Source organism: Leuresthes tenuis, unplaced genomic scaffold (assembly GCF_036924035.1).
Source record: "Leuresthes tenuis unplaced genomic scaffold, fLeuTen1.0.hap1 SCAF_7, whole genome shotgun sequence".
Classification (NCBI taxonomy): Eukaryota; Metazoa; Chordata; class Actinopteri; order Atheriniformes; family Atherinopsidae; genus Leuresthes; species Leuresthes tenuis.
In genome coordinates, this window is record NW_027325361.1 from 13,222,064 (window position 1) to 13,242,633 (window position 20,570).

The 20,570-nt window shown below is 42.3% G+C and overlaps 1 protein-coding gene across 4 annotated transcripts in view; it reads left to right on the forward strand.

Annotated features, from left to right (window-relative positions):
* The first annotated feature begins 687 nt into the window (after positions 1-687).
* Positions 688-20,570, forward strand: part of acap2b (ArfGAP with coiled-coil, ankyrin repeat and PH domains 2b) — a 45,202-nt gene continuing 25,319 nt past the window's right edge. For all 4 annotated transcript variants that reach the window (XM_072389363.1, XM_072389364.1, XM_072389366.1 and 1 more), the window contains exons 1-6: positions 688-1,101; positions 12,505-12,562; positions 14,608-14,727; positions 15,393-15,446; positions 18,629-18,687; positions 19,844-20,027. In XM_072389363.1, the coding sequence (XP_072245464.1) occupies positions 1,049-1,101; positions 12,505-12,562; positions 14,608-14,727; positions 15,393-15,446; positions 18,629-18,687; positions 19,844-20,027 (528 nt within the window). In that variant the 5' untranslated portion in view covers positions 688-1,048. The remainder of the gene's footprint in view (positions 1,102-12,504; positions 12,563-14,607; positions 14,728-15,392; positions 15,447-18,628; positions 18,688-19,843; positions 20,028-20,570) is intronic.

The following is a 20,570-nucleotide window of genomic DNA, read 5'->3' on the forward strand; positions in this document are numbered from 1 at the left end:
ACAGATTGTATGAGCCAACGGGGCTCTGGAGACCGAGGCAAGACAGCTCGACAGAGCGACTAAAATGGTCACAAATATGCCTCTCCGTCATCTTTCCCACATTTTAGTCAGTTTTCAGTGTCTGGTTGGGTTAATTGAAACTATTTTAGTTGCGCTGGGTCTCTTTCTTGTTAACTTCAATCTGCTTGTCATTGTTTTGAGTCATTTTGAGTATCTTGGTGCAAACTTAAGAGTTTGACTCTTTTTTGAGTTTCTTAAACACCAGTGAGTCTTTCTACTTGTTTGAATTCATCTTTGATGTTTTTGGTTATATCAAGTATTACTCTGGTTGTTTTGAGTCTCCTTGAAGCTCCTTCTTGTTGCCATGTTGTGTCCCTTTGCAGTCAGCCAATTTGGGTCTTATTGTTTTTTTTTCTTATATATTTGTCTTGAGACTTTATCTGGGCCCTCTGATCTACTTGGGCCCCCGATTGGGTGCAGAGTAAGGCTTTACTGGGATTTTCACAAAACATCCTTAATGATCTTTTTTTAAAATTTATTTGAGTTCAAGAAAAAGCTAAGAAAAAAACTTGCAAGTTGTCCTTTTTGTGTAGTCAGTTTGTCTCTGAACCACAAGTCTTAATATGAGACATATTGACGTCACATGTGCATGGGACGGCGAGCAGCTTCTCTTCTCACATAGACGATCTATGTGCGGAGCTGTTGGAGAAAAGCTGCTCTCCCGCTGACTGCTATGACCGAGCTGCCGGACGACACTTTCTGTTTTCAGCTCTGACCGCTGCGACTGAAACAGTTTTCGTGGCGCTCGTGGCCCTCATTAAAAAAAAACGAAGCGTCGTTTATGATTGCAGTCTCGAGACTTTCTCATTCGCAGCTGCTGGCCTCTGAGGCTAGCTGGCTAACGGAGCGGTGACAGAGTGGAGCCAGCTGGTCGGACGGAGGAACGGGAACGTTAGCAAAAAAGCTAATTAGCCAGAAACACTGAGCCTGGATTACTGTGTTTAATCACGGAGAGCGCAGGTCTGTGGGTTCACTCGCTGCGGCAACGATGAAGATAACTGTGGATTTTGAGGAATGTCTGAAGGACTCCCCGCGGTTCAGGTGAGTGGTGCCAACTCGGCTTTTGTATCATAAAGAGGTTATTTATTTATCAAAGGGGGGGTGAGTATCCAGCTAGCTGCTTTCACACTGATCGGCAGTATGCGGCCATCCGTTTGTTGCTCGCTACTTTTTCTATTTTTGTCTCTTAAGAAAGCTGGATCCAGCCGGGGAGTCTGCTAGTGGGGCAAGGAAACCACACGCAAACTCACTGAGCACAAAGGTGGCCAAAAGAGCGGCTTTTTCTGTGTATGAATTATGTAAAGATCGGAAAATTCATTAACTATGAAATGCAGGAAATCACAGGCTGTGCCAGCAGCCTTCACTGGCATGACAGTGCATGGGGACTGTGTTCTTTATGACTCATTTCTTTTATTGCCGTGTAATGGATTTAGCTGCTGCCCACAACAATATGTCCGTTTTTAAATCAGCAGAGGAAGTAATGAGATAAAATGCCATCTAACCCGATTATTTACACGGTCAAGCATCTTACTTTTAAAGAGTAATGCACAGTGCCACGATATGAGTGCCACAATCATCATTTATTAACATTATTATTATTATTATTACCACTTTAAACATCTCAAAACATTTCTGGTACTCAAGCAAAATATTATATTTAGCATTTAGTCGAATTAGTCTTGCAAAAAGAATAAAAAATGTCATTTTTATTTTTTAAAAAGTCCCTCAAAGTCTTTATCTTCTGTTACAATATAACATCGTGTCATTTTTTTTTATGTGCTCTAGATCATTTTGGTGAAATTACCCTTTAAAAAATAAAGAAACACCCCGGCACAAACTACAGGTGGACTTTTAGTGGTCAGCTTCTAAAGATGCACCCAAACTTGAAAAAAAATGTGTGGCTTGTTTCCACATTTAAGACCTCAAACTGCTGGGTTTTGTGCACTTTTGCTCGAATCCCGTGGCTGCGATTGAGGTATTGCAGATTGTTTTGTTGTTGCAGGTTGACTCACTGACTGACTCTCTCTGCAACAGATAGTGGGGCGTCCCGTCGTCTAAACCAGCGTCTCAGCGTAGGCGTCAGGTGGTCGGAGCTCGTGTGACGTGTTCCCGGCGGCGTTTTTAATTTCTGACCTCATCATCCGTGTCAAGCCGGGGAGAGACGTAAAATGGGATGTTTGCTCTCGGCTCCCCCCTACGGTTGCTTTGCATTCTCCAGGGTTTTGAGAGAGCAGCCTCCCTCCCTCCTTCCTCTCGCAGCCCCCACGCTCTGCTGCTGCTGAAACATCCTCTCCCAACAAAACGAGGAACAGATGTTAGAAAGTTGTTTGCAGAAAGAAGTCTTTTCAGATCAGAGCATGTCCTCGTGGATCGTGTTCGGTGGCTCGAGCAAAGGGTGGTTTACCAACTGGTTGCGTTGCTTCAAATCGGCTGTTTATCACCTCGTGACCATTGAGCCAAAGCTTCCAAACCGAGGCTCGTTGTAACAGCTTGGTCTCCTCTAAAGCTTCTTCTTTCCCTTCCCTCTTAACATCATCACGCGAATGGGGGGGTATTTTTGCTATTCATCCAGCCTCTGAGTCACTGCAGACACTTTTAAGTCGGCTGTATATCAGTGAAGTGCCGTTTTTCAAAGTTTTCCACCAGACCGCAGACCGACTCTGTGGCAAACATCATGCATTATTGTTCAACGGAAATCGAAACTTCTAACCTCTGACTTTCAGCCCATTTCTGATACACCAGCGTGGATTTTCAGATACCTTTATCCCCGACCGACAGTCAATCATTTGTAATGAAAGGCTGTTGCGATTATTTCTACAAAAATGAAGCAATGAATTCGACTCCCAAACGTTTCCAAACATCTCTTCCAACTTTGTAGAGAAGATGGGTCGACCAGCTTCTGTGATTATATAAAATATCTCATTTCCCGTTTGAATATTGCGTGAAATTACACGTCAAAAGCTTCAGCCAACCGTGACTCATTACAAACCCTCCATTTAAGTGCAAATGGTACAAAGACAAAGCGTTCTACATTATAACCGTAATCCTGTTTCCTGATGGAAGCGATTTCTTTGCTCTGGTGGTAAAAAGTCGCTGTTACTCTCGGACTAGATTTCCTAGCTGGGAGAGAGCGCTCCGGCTGTCAGAAGTGCTTCTAAGTTGGGTAACCGGCTTCAAACTGGGGCGAAATGGGTCGTGTGTGTGTGTGTGAGGGTGAGCTGGCGTTGAAGAACACGCGACTCTGACCAGCAATGCCGTTGTTACTCCGCTGATTCCTTGTGTCTGTGTGTGTGTGTAAGTTCATCTATGTGGGTGGAGAGATGCCATGTTTGGTCATTTTGTGTAACTTCATCACGTTGCCACAGTTATCGTCAGATTATTGTTAACCCGCTCATCGCTCAGTTGTGTTTTGGATTCTACTAATGGGTCGATGACGCGTCAGCACCGAGCAGAAGCCTCCGGGCTTCACACGGTGGTAAACTGAATATTTTTAATATGCATCAGGCTCAGGAAGCGATATGAAGGTGATGGTTGACGCTTTATTGTTGGCACTTTTTTTGCTTCATGCTGCCTTTTGAAAGTTGCCAGTTGCAACGCAGCAGCTCACCTTTCGTCAGCACACATTCGGAGTGGCTTCCCATGACATCCAGCTATCACACAGCCCCCATCTCTGTCTATATTTTCTGTAACCTTTGCTCTCTCAAAGAACCATCTGTCAACATTTCCTGTCTTAAACTCCACCGTAGGTCAGTCGGTATCAGATGTTGTCGCAGCACTGTTTTCCCCTCGGACCACCCCAGTTTTGACTCTCTCTCTCTCTTTTTTTTCTTTTTTTTTCAACCCCCCCCACTGGTTATATTTGGTCAGAGAAGAAGACGGCGCGGGAGAGACAGAGAGAATGGATGAAAACATGGAGTACACACCAGCGTGGAGCAGCTCTCACTCGCTCAGCATCTGTTTCCATTTTGGTGTTTGCTTTAAACTCTGTGCCAGAGACTATGCAGCCCCCAAATGTGGAGCGGGTTGTTTTTAAGTGGTAATTTGGCACACCCGCATGTTTTTTTTTTTTCTTGCTCTCATCCTCACTGTCGTTGGGAAACTGTCTTCGGTTAGAAACCATACTTTTAGCCTGGCGGAGAGATGCACTAGTGCAAAAAAAAAAAAAAGAAAAAGTCAGTAATTTTGGCTCTAAACCCAAGTAGCCTAGTTTTCCACTTGAGAATAGACATTGGACTTGGCCTCTGAGCTTTCCTGGCTCCTCTTCAAGTATGATTTAGTTGAAAACTATCTTCATAGTGCTGTGGTTTTACTCTCCACACGACTAAACGATGAAGTAACAAAGCCATTCCATCTTTAATGCCTGGACATCCCTGAAGAGAAAGCTGATAACGGAACTCTCAACAGATCACATTTTGCTGGTTGCATTGGTAGTTTGAGATCCATCATATTGACAGTCGTTGGGGGATGATTTCCAGTCAGCTGATGCAACATTGTCCACTTCTATATAAAGCACGCAGGAAAGCACAACATCAAGAGATTACAGTAGGAAGTGATAGACATGTTTTTAATAGACAAGAACTGTCCAGAGGTGAGCTGATTTCTGGAATTAGCAGCAACATATGTTCCCGTCTTCCCTCTCTTCCTAATCGTCCTAATGGTTCTGCTGATTCTGAGCTTGGCCGAGTGCCATCGCATGAAGTCAGTGGTCGAACATCTTGGGTTACAGTTTCCCCTGAGTCACTGACAGTGGCTGCACAGCCAGCAGATCACCGACAGACACCTCTGGCACAGTACAGGGCCTGGTCAGGAGTGACAGGTTTAGTTTACCAAGGGAGTCCGGCTGTAGGCCCGTTAGCCTGCCGGGCTTGTTGCTTTTTGCTGTAATTGAGCTGTGCTTCATTTCCTCTTAATGGTCGTTAATAAAGGCTAATGAAACGCGAGGCCCGACAGCACAGTGTGTCGTGCTGTTGCAGCCCAGTCTTACTTTGCATTTCAGCAACAGCAGGGCAGTGAATGATGGTACAATCCAATAGACTCTGACTTTTAGGTGCATTCTTATTTTGTCGGGTTTGCAGCTACAAACAGCTATAACCATTTTATTATTGAAACTGTTAAGAAGAAGCTAAAAGGAGCAGTCAGTCTGCAAAAAGTGTATTCAGTCATTGTTTTGTTGAAGTCTGTGTTTATTTGAGTTTCTAGAAAATAAGGACTTTTAAACCTTGTTTACACACATGAGATATTTTGTGGGCTTAAACGCGATGGACTTTTTTCACAGATTTGACCCGGTTTAAGTTTGCTCCCCTGCAAAGTAAACCGAAACCGATGAGGCTGTCGGTCCCATTCACTCCTGAATGTCTTTTCTGTAGATAGTGAAAATGCTGGAGTTTCCAGCCCCCTCCTCGGTGCTTCCTTCCTGCAACATGTAAGTGACGTAGGAACACCCGAGGATGTATACCAAATGCAAAATTAGCCTTGATGTTCAGTCATTGCGACACTGGGGAGAATTCCCCAAAGCGTGTAAGCGTTTATCTTGAAGTAATGACTTCATCTTGTTGATGTTGTTGGCGTTGTGTGCCTAATGGTGGGTTTTACCACAGCGGGACCCCCCCCCCCCCCCACTCCCTTCCATGTTACCACTGCTCCATTTTGTAACAATTACAGGATCTACGTCACGACACTGAAGCTCACCCCATTCTTCACATTTCCATCCACAGTAACAGCTTCACAGTGTTGAATGGTTTTCCTTTGTCTACCACTGTTGTTTCAGTCCAGTGGAATTAAGCCCTTTCTTGCCCCTCCATCAGCTTTTAGGGTCACTGTCATTTGCTCCTTTTCTGTGGATTATTACCGCAATGATTTATTGGAATATTTGTCTCAGAAAGTCATGATCAGAGCACATCAGAATGAAGATCTTCACATTGTTTTCAGGTGATAGAGCGAAGATCGCCAGGTCGTTTCTATGTGATCATTTAGTCCTTTCCTTTGCATTGGAAAATATCCTCCTGTGGGATTTCCAAGTGTCGGCTCTTGTCCTTGAAGTGCTAACGTCTGTGCCACGGGCCCATAAAGACTGCTTTGAGCTGGCGGAGTGAATGATAAACCTGTTCGACCACTTCGCTTTGCTTCTGCATGCAGAGCGCACACATGCTGCCGGTCTGCAGCCGCACAGAGCTCCGCAGGACGCACTCTTTGCTTTGCTGTACGGTTTAGTTCATCACGGCTGAATAATATGGCGTCTCCACTTTTGCAGAACGTTTTCGGGCAGCTACCGCTATAATGATCCAGGGCTTTGTCCGTTTCTGCATTTTATGTCTGTTGGTTCTCGGCAATGTGAGAATTTCAGTCACCCAGAGCAAAAATAACTTTAATGGGTATGTCTGCGTAAATGAATTACTCTAACTTGAGCTACACGCACCAGTGACAGAAACTAGATTCCCTTGACTGGACTGAACACCATTCAGAAGCTAACAGAGTTCATGAAGTTGTAACTGTGATTTTCTTTAGATAATGGCTAATGACAGATTGCTATCTTAGAGTTCAGGTATGGAGATGGAAATAAGACAGAGTTGAGCACACAGAGCTCACAGATTTGATCTAAGGGGCCATTTTAATCCACACAGGTGATGTCTCCTTTTTGGCGTGCCTGACAGAGTGGCGTGCGCTCTGTCAGGCCTTCACTGTGCAGCGGCGTCCTTTAGCCTCCTCCCGGTCACTATAAACAGGGCCAGGACCAAAACATTTCCTCAGTGATGCTGAATTGGCCTCTTTCTAACTGATGTGGGTTACATGGCGGGCCCCTTTTTTTTTTTTCTTCTTTTTCTTCCTCCTTTTCATTGGCTGTAGTCTTCCTTCATACCACACATTTCTCCTTTTTTTTTAGCTTCACAATCACACCCAAACACTTAATCCAAGATGTCCTAGTTCCCCAGTTTATATTGTTTAATGTTTAAGAGGTTAGTAATAATATGTTTCGGTTTGTTTTACTGGTCTGCTGGAGTTTATTTCTTCCAGCTCGACTTTGTCTTGAAAGGAGATTCCTCTTTTAGCTACGAGGCTACACCTTTAAAAGATGTCATCGTCTTTATCGTAAAAATTGATACGGTTCCCTTTAAGAATCCTTATGCTTCGTTGACAAAATGATATTACCAAACTCATAAGTGACTCTTAAACATATCCGGGGCAGCTCCGTTTTTATCTAAACAAGTGAATAAACTCCAGTGTAGTGCCTGGAAGGGTATGTTTCAAAAGCAAAGATATGATAAACACTTGAGGAAGACACTTGTTTGTTCTGTTGGACTTTGTGATGAGATGGTCTGCTGATTACATGTTTTTTTTCTTTTCTTCTTGCAGTCGATTCGATTCCCCACTTCGACTGCAGTCGCTGCTGTTTCTTTTTCTCTCCTTTAAGTAGAATATCAGATGTTTGTCAGAGTCATTTTGCACCAAGATCAGAGTACCTGCATCATCCAGGCTTCTTCTTATCATCTAGTCTGTGTTATCCACCACATGGGCTTTTAAGAAAAACTAAATGGAGGTGGTTGACGCCATAACCCAAGACAATGTGGGTGCACTATCCTCTGCCTAAAACAGCGCCCACCATCTGATAAAGAGCTGATTGTTTAAAACACTTCATTATCATGCTTTGAAACACCCGAGATGAAGAGCAAGTGATTTCCTTTTACATGTTCTTTATTATGTAGACCTTGTAGTCTAAATACCGAGGGAGGAAAGGCGTCGTTTGATCCTCGGAGCAAATAACAAACTCGGACCGGAGTCAAACGTGGTATAAAGACAAAAAGTGAGCAGATAGACCACATGTTATAGATACACCCTTCAATGACATATTGCATGAGTCACAGTTGATGTGAGGCAGCAGCAGAAGGTTTATCTGTATAAGTAACAAGCGCTTTACGTAAAACATGACACGATAAAAACATATGTGATGGAATTTAGGGGGAGGTTAAAATCAAAATAAGCTTATTTTCTAGCATGAATAACTGGAGTGACACTAAGCGGGAGAGTAAAATCTCCAGTGCTTTGCCCTTCGGTTCTGACGCCTCTTTTTTTCTCACACGTCCTCATCTGAGGAGTCATATCTTCGTGCCCTTTGTTCAGGCGGTCCAGGGTGAAGGCCCAGCAACGCTACCTTTAATCTATCAAATTCCTGGTGGTTTATGATCCCGACACTTGCATAACTTTCTCTGAGGTGTGCATACCTTCTTAAGTAAGCCCTATGTTCGCGGACCTCATTTTTTGTTTGTTTTGTTACAATCTGCTTATACCAGCTTTTTAACTTGGTGCTGTATTGGCGGAGTACTGCCTGTGTCACTCCGAGGTTCCCTCTTTTTACCCTCAAACAACGCTATTCGGAACAATCCAGGGACTATACTCAGTTAGTGTGTGTGTGTGTGTGTATTTGTTCTCCTCTGCTTCTCTTCTTCTGCTCATTATCCAGACTCAGACTGGACTCGCTCCAAGGTCAGATCTGTGAGGCAATGGACAAAATTTTGATTGTGCCAGAGCCCCTCCTTTTTTTTATCCTGTCAGCAGGTTCACAGGTTCACCCCGGAGGCTCAACTTTCCAGATAAAGGGAAACGGTTGGGTATTAGTAGTTCCATGGAAGTTCAGAGTGTGTTTTTTTTTTTTTTTTTTAATAGTTCTTTGAGGGAGAAGTCGGTTGAGTGCATCTTTCCTTTAACAGGCCTTAAATACATTAACAGGGCTTGGATGAACGTTGGATAGCTTTTATTTGGCCAATGAACAGACACATTGTTTTGTTGTATTTTGTGTCTGGATACTTTCAGCAACTTTTTTTTTTCTTTTTTTTATTGAGGTTACAAGTCTGAAGTGAAAGATCCGTCTAAGAGACGTTTTGACACCTGTCTGAAGCGGTTGGGGCTTGCAGCCACTACTTCTTTATTCACAGCATTATGTAAGACACAGGCTCGCTGTTAAAGTATAGAAAGATTAGGAATAGGTCAAATTCTCTTGATGTTGCAAGAATCTTTCAGAGTAGAGTCCAAAAGGGATTGGTGACATGTTCTTAAGCTTTGACCAGGGTTAATGTCTGTGTGAGAGGCGAGCTCTTTATTGCTTTTGACCTTGTTACCGCCCCCCCTTGACTGCTTAAGTCCTTTCTTCATTTTACTTTGTTTGGGTTGCTATCACCATCTCATGATTGCTGTTCCCAAGCTGAAAGGCTTCTTCTTCAACTCGACTCGTTGAATTATGAACTGCACAAGACGTAAAAGAGAAAGTAACAAATGTACATGTTATTCAGGTTTAGGTTTGTACGTATTAAATATAGAAGATGAGTTCAAGGCTATGTCACTTTTTTTTTGGTTATTTTTAGTTACCACGAGCCAGAGTGGCAGCAGAGGTCAGAAAGACTACAGCAAAAGCCTTTTTAGACAGGAGATGGGACACATTAAAGGCTCCATCAGTCCTTTAAATTGATGGTATTCTGTCGTTCAAACTTTAATGTTCCTTTTTAGTATGGAACTTCATACTAAAATATGCGTGAAAGTAATGGAAACAGCTCCAGCGCATGTGCAAGATTGTATAATAAATCAAGCGAGTTATATTAAAGTCTATATATTATATTATATTAGAGTCACAAACCCTTCATGACGTCCTCGTTTACTCGTTGCCGTTCCTCCTCTGTAATTCACAAACGCCGAACACAGATGGTTCAGCGTCGTGTGTATGCATCGAGCCAGTGCCATGGAGCCAGTGCCATGGAGCCAACCTGGTGACGACACCACCGTTGGTTAGATTGGCGAGTTTTCTGATGCTGGCTTGGCGTGGATGAGCGAGGCAGGCTCTTTACTTCTTCCCGCTGAGCGGCGCATCAACAGCCAACTGACTCCAGCTCTTCTTGTTGCATCTGCACTTTCAGAACTACAGTTTTCTCACAACAGTTACGTCATAAAGCTAAATAAATGAATACTTCATGCTAACTGTGCAGTGTTTGTTTAAAACTTTTTTGCTTTAGTCTTTTTTAAAAAAAATTTTAAAAACATGTTCAACCTACCGTTATTTTTTGGGCTATAAAGCACACCGGGTTATAAGGCGCAATATCAATGATTGACTGCTAACGGGTCTATTTTCTTACATAAAGCGCACTGGGTTATAAGCGCATTAAATGAAACAAAACTGACTGATAGCGTTGAGTTTGAAATCCGCTTCGTAAGCATGTCTCTTAACAGGAGCCATTTTTAGGGCAGCGGGTACAGAAAATGAATGAATGTATGAATGCACACACCTTTATGTTGAAGCACAGGTCGTATTACTCCGCAAGGCTCGTGACTACGGTGGCTGTAATGCTCAATCCATCGAGCAGTGCAGCTTCGTAGCTTACCAAGGCCGTCCTGAAACATTTTGACAGATTTTTGAGCGCCGTGTACCACATAAAATCAGTTGTAGGTCAGAAACACAACCAGAATGAATGAATACATTAGGCGCACCCGCATTTTAAGGCGCACTGTGGTCCGAAAAATACGGTATTTTAAAAGTCACTTGAGTAACAGCATACTTGTTCTCAGCGCATGATGTGTATTTCAGCTGAGGACACCAACCCCATGGTCACTGTTGTTTGTCTGATGATAAAGTGCAAACCCTGCAAGTTACAGTTTTCTCATGCCAACATCGTGTTTTTGCCATAAAAAGTCATGTCAGGCTTAACAAACGCGGGGCATTGTGTTAAAACGAAACAGCACATGGCAGTTGAAATTATCGACAGCTTAAACGCTTTAAACAGTTTTTTCTTGTTCACTTGGTGCTGCATCCAATTATGGAGATGAAACCACAGAGGAGGAAAGTTTGGAGATAATATGATCTTCCTGATTCTTCTTAGCTGCTGATCACAAGCCAAAGTAACCCGCTGCTGCAGTGTGTTGTCTGTTAATGTGACTGCTGCAGTTCAGCTATGGTGCCGAAAGCCATGCGGAAATATCAGGTCCCACCTGCTCAGATTTCACTGCCCAAATGAGACAGAAAAGCACCGGGGTTCTCATTCAAAGATGAGGCCGTGGCTGACTGCTGCTGTTTAAACCTCATAGGCTCTTCTTTAATGTGCAAGGCCCTGGCTTGTGCTTGTAACGACCTCTTGTCGTGTACTAAGGTAAAGAAAAAAAGCTTTGAGATGCCAGCGCAGTACCTGAGGTTGAGGATAGTATTTCTCTTTATTTGATAATAGTCACAGGATGGTAGAATCCTTGTATGCTCAATCTTTGGCTGCAAGTCTTTGATGAGCTTAGTCAGCTTCTGGTCCTCCCCTGACACTGAGCAGATGTTGACAGCTCTGTGTGATACCATACGGTAGAACAGACAGCTGCCGGGGGTTTGGATGCCATCCGCAGCTACTGCAGGGTGACTCTCTTAATCCCTTTGCCTTCTACTAAAATAAGGCACTCTCATACTCACAATTCTAAATGATATTTGTATTCAAGCATTGCACCTCTTCAGGATTTACACGGAGTTAGATTGCATTTGAAAAAGACACGAACAAGAGAGAACGGGAGCTCCAGCTGCATTTGGGAAAGAAACCTACTTTACTTTGTTAGATCAATACTTCTAAATGTTCTTAAATGTGGAAAGTTGGATAATTCAATAGGTAAAGGCCACGACTGAGCTGCAGAATGTAAATGAGGATATATTGCTAACGGAGCAGAACAAAGTAAATCTGCATCACAGATTCAGGATTTAAAACGTGCAATAAAGAGTAAATTAAAAGAAAAAGTTGTCTTCCCTTCCTCTCTTTTCACTGTTCTAATCTCTTAATGGCTACTTCTGCTGCTTTTAGATATAGTTTTCTCGAGAAGACTATGATTTGTGGCTTCCCAGTGCAACACTAGCTCAGACTTTATGGACTTATTCCAATGTACTAAATTCTTGTTCAGTGTCCAATCCTTACAAGGCTGCTGAACACAAGCTGCTCCTGCAGCTGTGGCGATTAGGTGCACCTCGGTTCAAATCAGTTCAAATCCCCGCTTCGGCTGCTTCTATCGAGGCATGTCTGAGGCAGCTTCAGATAATGAAATATAATCTCTTTATTTTGTTAGTCTGTTTTCAGTGTAAACACATAGAGAAAAAGCTCGGTCAGCTGCTTCCAGACCTTTTTGTTGCATTAAAGCAAGACAACAGCTGTGTGTTAACATCAAAGGGAAAAGGTCTGAGCTGGGATCAGTCATTTGGATGTCTTCCTCTCGTCGTGGTGTCCGTCCCGTGGAGGGCCGATCTGTGCCTTGTCACGTTTTTAAGGGTCAGATGCCAGACCTGATTCCAGCCCCGCGGTCTGAACCAAAATGGCATCTCTCTCTTTTTGGCCGTCTCCTTTGGGTTTATACGCCTTCACATGCTTGTGTCAGTTCTTTACAAGTGTGCTGCCACTGTAGCTTTCAGAGGTGCTTAACTTCAAACCTTTGTGTTTTGTCTCCTCACAGAGCCACCATAGAGGAAGTGGAGGGGGATGTGTGTGAGTTGGAATCCAAGCTCGACAAAGTGAGTACCACCCATGAAAAACATTGCTTAATTGTTCATTTGCTCCACTGTGTGAGCAGAGAGCTACAAAGGCCACACTGTAAGTGGAAAAGTTCAGGTTTGTCCACGTCTCCAGTGTATTCCCTGGAAAGCTGCCATTTTAGAAAGACTTAATTATAGACACTGCGTGTCTGAAATATGTATTCAAACTTATACAAACACCTCAAGTGCGGTGCCCTGTGTGGGGTAATTGGACAATTTCCTTTGTGTAATTTCCCAAACTGAGCGCTGGGCGGTTCGGATGTTCCAGTGATTCTACAGTTGGAACAGATTGCGTCTAATGCCAGTTCGGTGGAAGTAAGAACCAACTGCCAGCCAAGCGTTGGTTTACCTGAGCCCCGTTAACTAGTTTCGCCAAGAAACACTTAATCCTCTTTTATTCTGTTAAAGGTTAAAGTTTCCATTTATTGTGACCAAGGCCAACAGCAGTCAAAATGTTTGGCATCCTAGATAATCTTATTGGATTTTTGTAAACAAAGCATTTTTCATTCATATTACTCCATCTGATTTGTATTTTTTTACTAAAATGTGATATAATTGTGATTTAAATATTTCTTAATCTTGGCATCCCTGAATACCAATAAGAAAAGTATAGTTTTTAAATACTTTGTACCTTACGGCAAACTCAAGATGAGCAACGTTTGTGCTTTTGTTGTCACACTCCACTGCGTCTGTGTGATTGGATGATGATAAGCGCTTATCCTTCAAGTGTTTTTGGCCTCTTTTTATTTACCTTTAACGAAAACCTTCACACACGATCCTCTATTTTAGATGACAACACATATTTGCCTTTTGGCTTTGTGTTTCTTGTGTACGGTTCAGATTATGTTCTTACTTCCAGTGAGCTGTATTTCTTTGTTCAAATGAAGTAAAGCGGAGAAATAACCCAATCAAACGCTCAGGAGTTTTATCCTGTCCTGTCAGTGAATAAGTCCCTCCTCCCGCCGGATCCCTGCAGAATTAAAAGTATGTTCACTAGCTTAGAGAGAGACCTTGGGCTAAGAAGAACCCACTTCATTGTTTCTGCACTTGCAGTCTCCAAGTCCCACCCTCCTCCTCACCCCACCTCTGTGACTCAGCCCCAGCCTCACTTCCTCTCTTGCTGCGGAGAGGAAGGATCTGCCAGTGAGTGGGTGTGTTTGCGTGCTTGGATATGGCTGTGATAGTGTGTATGTCACCCATGTGTTGGGTGGAGTCATGCCTAAAGAGACCAAAGTTCAGCTTTTCTTTTTGAGTGTGTGTGTGTGTGTGTGTGTGTGTGTGCAGCTTGCTGTTTGCCTGACCAGTATACACACAGATGTAAAAACGTACACTCGCTTAACACTGCCGATATGAAACCTGCCTTTATAAAAAGGCTGAAATCAAAATCTATTGTGTAAATGGCGAAGAGACTGTAACCGTGCTGGTTAAACCTGATTTAAGATATGTTAAATATCTTTGAAGCATCCCTCATCGGCACTCGTCTCTTTCTATTTTCTATTTAAAGAGGAAATAATTTACTCATCGCACAACCAAACGTACAAACACCAAGTTTTTGTTGTCATATTTAGTAATCTGTGTCTCATCTAACACATCTAGCATCATAAAGAGGGGCCGTGGTCTTTGAAATGTAAGCTTATTAAGCAGAGAAGCTGCAGATATCCACTCAGGCTCCGTGTAATCTTCTACGTGGCGGTGGAGAGATGGAGAACTGCCAGATTTTATTATTAGATTACGTAACCTGAAATTATCTTTGCTGCCAGTGTGTCAGAAGTGTCTGTTGTTAATTATCCAAGACACTGACTAAGCCTCTTGTTTTTCAGTGTTGCTACTTTAATCTCCAGCTTTAGGTTTTTGACAAATCTACAGCTCTTTAATCTGTTTTTAGAAAATATCTATAGTTTAGATAAAAGAAAATGTCCCAAAGAAACGACCAGGGCTGTTTCTGGGTTCTGCTAATTCATGATTTTTTTTTTCTTTCTTCCTTTTAATATTGACCTCTTTTTCTTTCTCTTTCCTTTCACAAGCTGGTGAAGTTGTGTATTGGAATGATTGATGCTGGAAAAGCCTATAATGCAGCCAACAAGCAGTTTGTTAACGGGATCCGGGAGCTTGCCCAGCAGTCCACCAAGGATGAGGTCATCGAGGTAAACAAGACATAATCCAGCTTTATCTGGTTCATTGAAAGTGCTCGGCTTTAGTGGCCCTTGCTTGTGTCTCCAGCCAGAGTTGCTTCGAGTGTAAAACTGCATCAAATATCAGTGGAATAAAGAAACATGGAACATTTGTGTCATTTAAAAGCCTGACCCACCCTGTCATAATTTGCAGCTGGGGAGTCTGCATTATCACTGTTTTTGCATGCAGCGCCTCTTTTGCTGTCTTCAGTATTTTCTCACATTACAAGATTAATACTTTTTATTTTTATTTTAAATGAGCACTGTCCGCTGGGCATTACAGAGGTCAGATGTTGTGTTTTCTCAGATGAATTTACATGGTGAGGCACTTCCTCTCTGCTTTTGTGTATTTGGCTCACAACATCGCCCTTACGTTTCAAGTTCAGTTCCTGCTTATATCTGAGAAGAACTTTACTAAAAGATTCTTCCCAAACTCTACTAATTCCTCCCCAGGAAAGACCTTTCTTTTAGTCACCCCCTGAGGGGCTTGTATCTGTGGTGTAACATGTGGCAGGAGTTAAATTTTCATCCCATTTGTTCAGCTTTTTGCCGTTCGGTGCTTTATTGCTAGGTTTTTACCCTGTGACGCGATCAAATCTCTGCCCGACTTCACAGCTCTCCCTCTTTTCTCTCCACAGTCCAGTCTCACTAAGTTTGCCGAGAGCCTGCAGGAGATGATCAACTATCACACGGTACGCTGTCACTGCCATGTGAAACCGGATGTATTGTCGTTATTTCTTTTCCTTTTGACAGCTGGATGATGAGAAAATCCAGATGGGCCGACAGTTTACACAGTTTTTCTCTTTACTGCTGGGAAAGACCGAAACAGACCACTTGACAGAGAAAATCAATCTGTGAGAGCAGAGCCAATGTCTTGAGAAAGATGAGTGGAAAATGAACAAGGTACATCTTTTAGAGGCTCGGATAAAGGGATAGTGTGGTTAGATGAGTGGAGAGTGGCTATAACGTCATATCAGCGTAAAAAATGTGACTTAAAATGGGTCTGTGTGTGCAGAAAACACTTAGGTCAATAAAAAAAAGTGGTGAAAGGAAAGCTATTTTGGTCAGCTGGAAAGATTTATATTTTTTTTCTCCCTACCATAATTTAAATGTCAAAAGCACTTTGGCATTTCTTTTTATGTTAAAACATAATTAAAATGACTGTCTTTGTTTCCTGTTTCCCACGTTGGAATTTATCTGGAAGGAAATCTGCATCATTGGTGTAAATGTGGTCATGCTCAGTTTTATCGTGATGCGGTTGTCATCCATCCCACAGCTTGGATATAAGACTTTAGGCTAATATAGGCGTTATTTTGGCTTTAGAGACTCCATCGCTTGATATGTAATGTTCCGAACTTGATTATGTTACTTTTCTCTCCGAGTCCTATACTTAGACAGCTTACTTGTCAGTATCTTGTCGGCATTAAACTGACATTTAAAAATAGAGCCATTGCTTTCCTGTGTTTGTCCTCTCACTAAGACTAACTTAAATGCTGAGAGGAGGAGGAGGAGGAGGAGGAGGAGGCACAGGATTAGCCAGAGGCTCTTGCTTTGCAGTGAAGGTTTCTCTTGTGATCTTCCTCGTCAAGTCTTTGTCTCCATTAGCTCTGGATGTCATGTCCAGAGCGAGTTTCCAGCCAGCACTGCGCTGTCTTTGGCCTTGCACTCTGTTCAAATAACCGACAACAAAAGCCAGCGTTGCTTCTATTTAAAATGTGTCCTTTGTGTTTGAATGGAATCTCAGTTTCGTTTGTCCGTCAAGTTTGATAAGATGACACCTCAGATATTCTGCTTTTGGGTCAACTCGTAAATTCAAAATTCATCGAATGGAAAATACCGGTTTTGCATCTTGCAATATGTGAAATGTCACTGGATTTTAGAGTTGCATTGAAATGCCTCTGGTTGGGGGAATGATGTTGATGTTGTTGTCATGTTGGCCCTGCAGTTATCGGTATGTCCGTCCCATTTCTTCGAACTTGGTGCAGACATTTACCTTGACGGAATATTAACCTGTTTAAATTTTTAGACGAGAGTTCACAAATGTTTGAAACTTTTTAAACTTTTTTAAATGTCAACTCCATTGTGACATCTTAAAGTTTCTGGCCGTTATTCAACAGCCCAACTCAAGAACAAAAGGAAAGATTTTGACCCACGTATTTCACACGTGGGGCAGATACTGGGTTGGTGGCACTCATCTCGGTTGTGTTGGGCTGAAAGTGAAACATCCAGATTTGTGGATTTTGTAGCTTCTTTGCAGTAATGTCAGCTTCATTGGTCGAATATAAAAACACCTGATACTTTTTTAAAAGTTCACTTCCTTCATTGTTTTGACTTCTGTTGTAAAATGAGTAGGAAACACATAGGAAGTCCCTAATTTTGTCCATGTCTTGCTTGATTACTGTTCAGATGGTGACCTCACTGTGTGGCATACTGCTTCTGTGTCATGTGACAGGCACAGTTGAAAGGAGCCGGAAGCAGAATGGGGATATGTTCAAATTTGAAAGCTTTCCTTCTACGGACCCCACCATCCACTGCTCATATTTTGAGTGTAACTTCTCAAAAATGTAGAAGCCCACAAAGCAATTTCTGCTTCAGGCACTCTTTGATATCTGTTCTGCCAGCAGGAGAGTTGTTTACATGCAGGAACAGCTCATAAAGCTGGATAACGGGCAGAGTAGCTTTCAGTCTGTACGGGCGGACAGAGACTGCAGACAGAGCGACAGGAGTAACAGATTCTGTTATCCTGGACATGTCCCTTCGATGGAGCCTTTCTGCACCCCAGATATTGAACTCTGTCGGAGAGCTTTTGCCTGGTTTATTTTGGTAGCTTCATGTTTGTTGACCTTCCCTGCTGGAGTGTGGCTTCATCAGATCAGTTGTTGCCAGGCAACACGCACAACACACCAATGCAGTCACGTGATCCTTGTAGATCTTAAACTAGGCCTATCTGGTACACTTCCAACTTTGTCCATTCTTTAAAATGAATATTTCCTCCACAATTAATGCTGCATCACTACAGTTTCCCTTTGGGAGTTGTATTATTCAGTTCAAAGCAGCCTGCTCAGATTTAGTTGAATTGGCTGCTATAGAAAGTCTTGCTTTAGCCTTTGAGACAGACTGCAACACTGGCAAGTTTAACCCTGAAAGAAAGAAGAGAAGATATCGCATGCCTTCTAAACTAGTTAGGGAAATGACTCAGCAGTTTAGTCCAACCTCACCAAGTTCTCTTATTAGCCTCTCAGAGTGGGCCTCTGATTGCTTCTGCGAGCCACAGTGCAGGCCTGCGACTGTTACTCATCACAGGGTTCTGTTACCACATCAGCTGACAGTCTGATAGGTTTCTGCCACTCAGCGATCTTTCAGCACATGATCCGCTCAAACACAGTGCTCAATGTGTTTGTCAGTGGTGGCCTCCTTCAGCCACACTGCTCATATTGTCTTGTCTCACAACAAAATTGCATTAAAGCTCTACTTAAAGTGCTTGTGGGTGTGTTTTGTTTTTTTTCCCCTTGTGAGCTATTTTCTAAGGAGGCATGCAGGTTAATGAGGATATGACTCACAGGCAAAAATCAGCAAATCACGTAATTTCTTGTGTTTATGTCTTTATGAGGGGAGTTTACAAGAGTCTGTGTGTTTGTGTAAATTTAACAGCTTAATTGCACCCTGTGATGTTAACAAAAAAATCCTCCGAAACCGAGATGCTGAATGGGGAAAGGGAAAGTTAAGGGAAAGCGAAGGGAAAGGGGCTATAGTTATCAGCCTTTTGTTTCTTTCCTGAGAAATTACTCTGTGTCTTCTGCCTAAATAGCTTATCTGACTAAATGGATGATTCAGTATAAATGAGCGACCCCTCACTCCTTTTCTTTCTTTGCAGATATTATTCGATCAGGCCCAGAGATCAATCAAGACACAGCTGCAGACATTTGTGAAAGAGTGAGTATTTGACCACAAAAAAATATCAGAAAACTGCCTGAGCAGTCAGAACTCGGGACATATTTAAGATGAACACAGTTACGCAGTCGGTGTGAACAAAAAAAAAAAAAAAAAAAGAAAAAACTTTTTAAATGATCAACAGAGCGTTGGAGCAGGAGGTGCAGCAAACTCAACATGAAGACACAAAACAGTTGAAATGTCTCTTTAATTCGGGGACCTAATATCTTTGTGTTTCAAGCCTCAGCTCAGATTTTCAGACTGTAGGTGTAATTACAGAAGGCAGCAGCAGCTCTGCTTTATTGCATTATAAGGATTAAACAGCTTTTTTTGTTTTTGGCCCCAGGCACATCAGGGCTGAAAATCCACATCAGCAGCACTCCTGCTTCTAAGAGAAAGCTGGGAAATATCTTTCCCCACAGTTACTTAGTCGCTACCTTTTAACACTGGTGCGTGTAATAATCTCACACTGGTCAAAAAAACACCAGGAAACTGTGTGGGGCTCGTTTTCATTAATGCACACTCCTTAGAGCCAGGTCAAGTCGTTTCAGCTTCACCTTTGTTTGTCTTAACCCTCAGTGTTTTCCAGATTTATGGAATTACCTCTGACCTTTGTGTGCTTCTTTTGCCGGACCATGCTTAGGTTCATTCATATTAAAGATAACTTGGACCACTTCACCTTTCACCTTACAAGGCTGTCTCGAATAAAGAGAAATGTATTGAAAAATGACTGCAAGTTTATCCTGGCGTTATGTGAGAATCCCACTGAATGTGTTGCAGGGCTTTTTGTTGCAGGTATTTCTTTCACATACTGTATAAGAATCGAATTTAATGCCTGACAATGTGACACCACTTGTGGTTTTTGACTACTTTATTAATAAAGTTCGGCATACAAAAATATAAAAAGTATGGGCCTTTCTCAAGTAGCACCACCCAACTTGGGTGATATGATAAATAACATTATATGTGAATAATATCACCTGATAAATTGGATTATTTGTTCCTTTAAAAAAAAAAAAGCTGTATCATGTTTATGTAATCATAATTATTATTTTGCATTCTCATCAATGAATATCTTGAATTTGATTTGTTTCTAGATTACGCTGCTTTTTCGAAAAGAGTTGAACAACAAAGCTTCTCTTCCTCATTTCCTTTGCAGTGACATTCGTAAGTTCAAAGAAGCCAAGAAACAATTTGACAAAGTGAGTGAGGAGAAGGAGGCGGCGCTGATCAAGAACGCTCAGGCACCCCGTAACAAGCAGCACGAGGTGGAGGAAGCCACCCACATCCTCACTGCCACGCGCAAGTGCTTCCGACACATTGTCCTCGACTACGTCTTACAGGTACAGTGACTCACTGTTGGATTCTGTACCTTACAAATGACATCATCATCATCAGAGAGATCACTTTGTCATTTGTATGAAGCGACAGAAGCATTCACGCCATAAGAGATATTTCAGCCCAAATCCTACATTGCCATTTAAGAGCACATTGTGTTCCTGAAAGTGATTTTTCAATCAATCTTTTTATGTAACAGCATTGCTGACATGCAGTTCTTAACAGAGGAGCTTAAAAATAAAAGCTGAGCTGGACGCCCTCACGTACAAAACTTCTCTAGCCATTGTGTATGTGGATAAGGAACTTAATAAAGAGCATACTGATGCAGCAGAGGGAAGAATAAACCAGAGCATTGTTTGATCCTGTTTTATATCTGAGTGGATTTATCTAAAAGAATGAAGCAGTTTGTACCCTCAGCACAATGCTCATGGTATTGATATTAAAACTAATTAGTTATTATGTGGAAAAAACAAACAAAAACCCAACAAAATCATCATAAAGCACAATGCAATATTAAGTCAGCTGGGCCTTTGGTATCCATTGAGCCT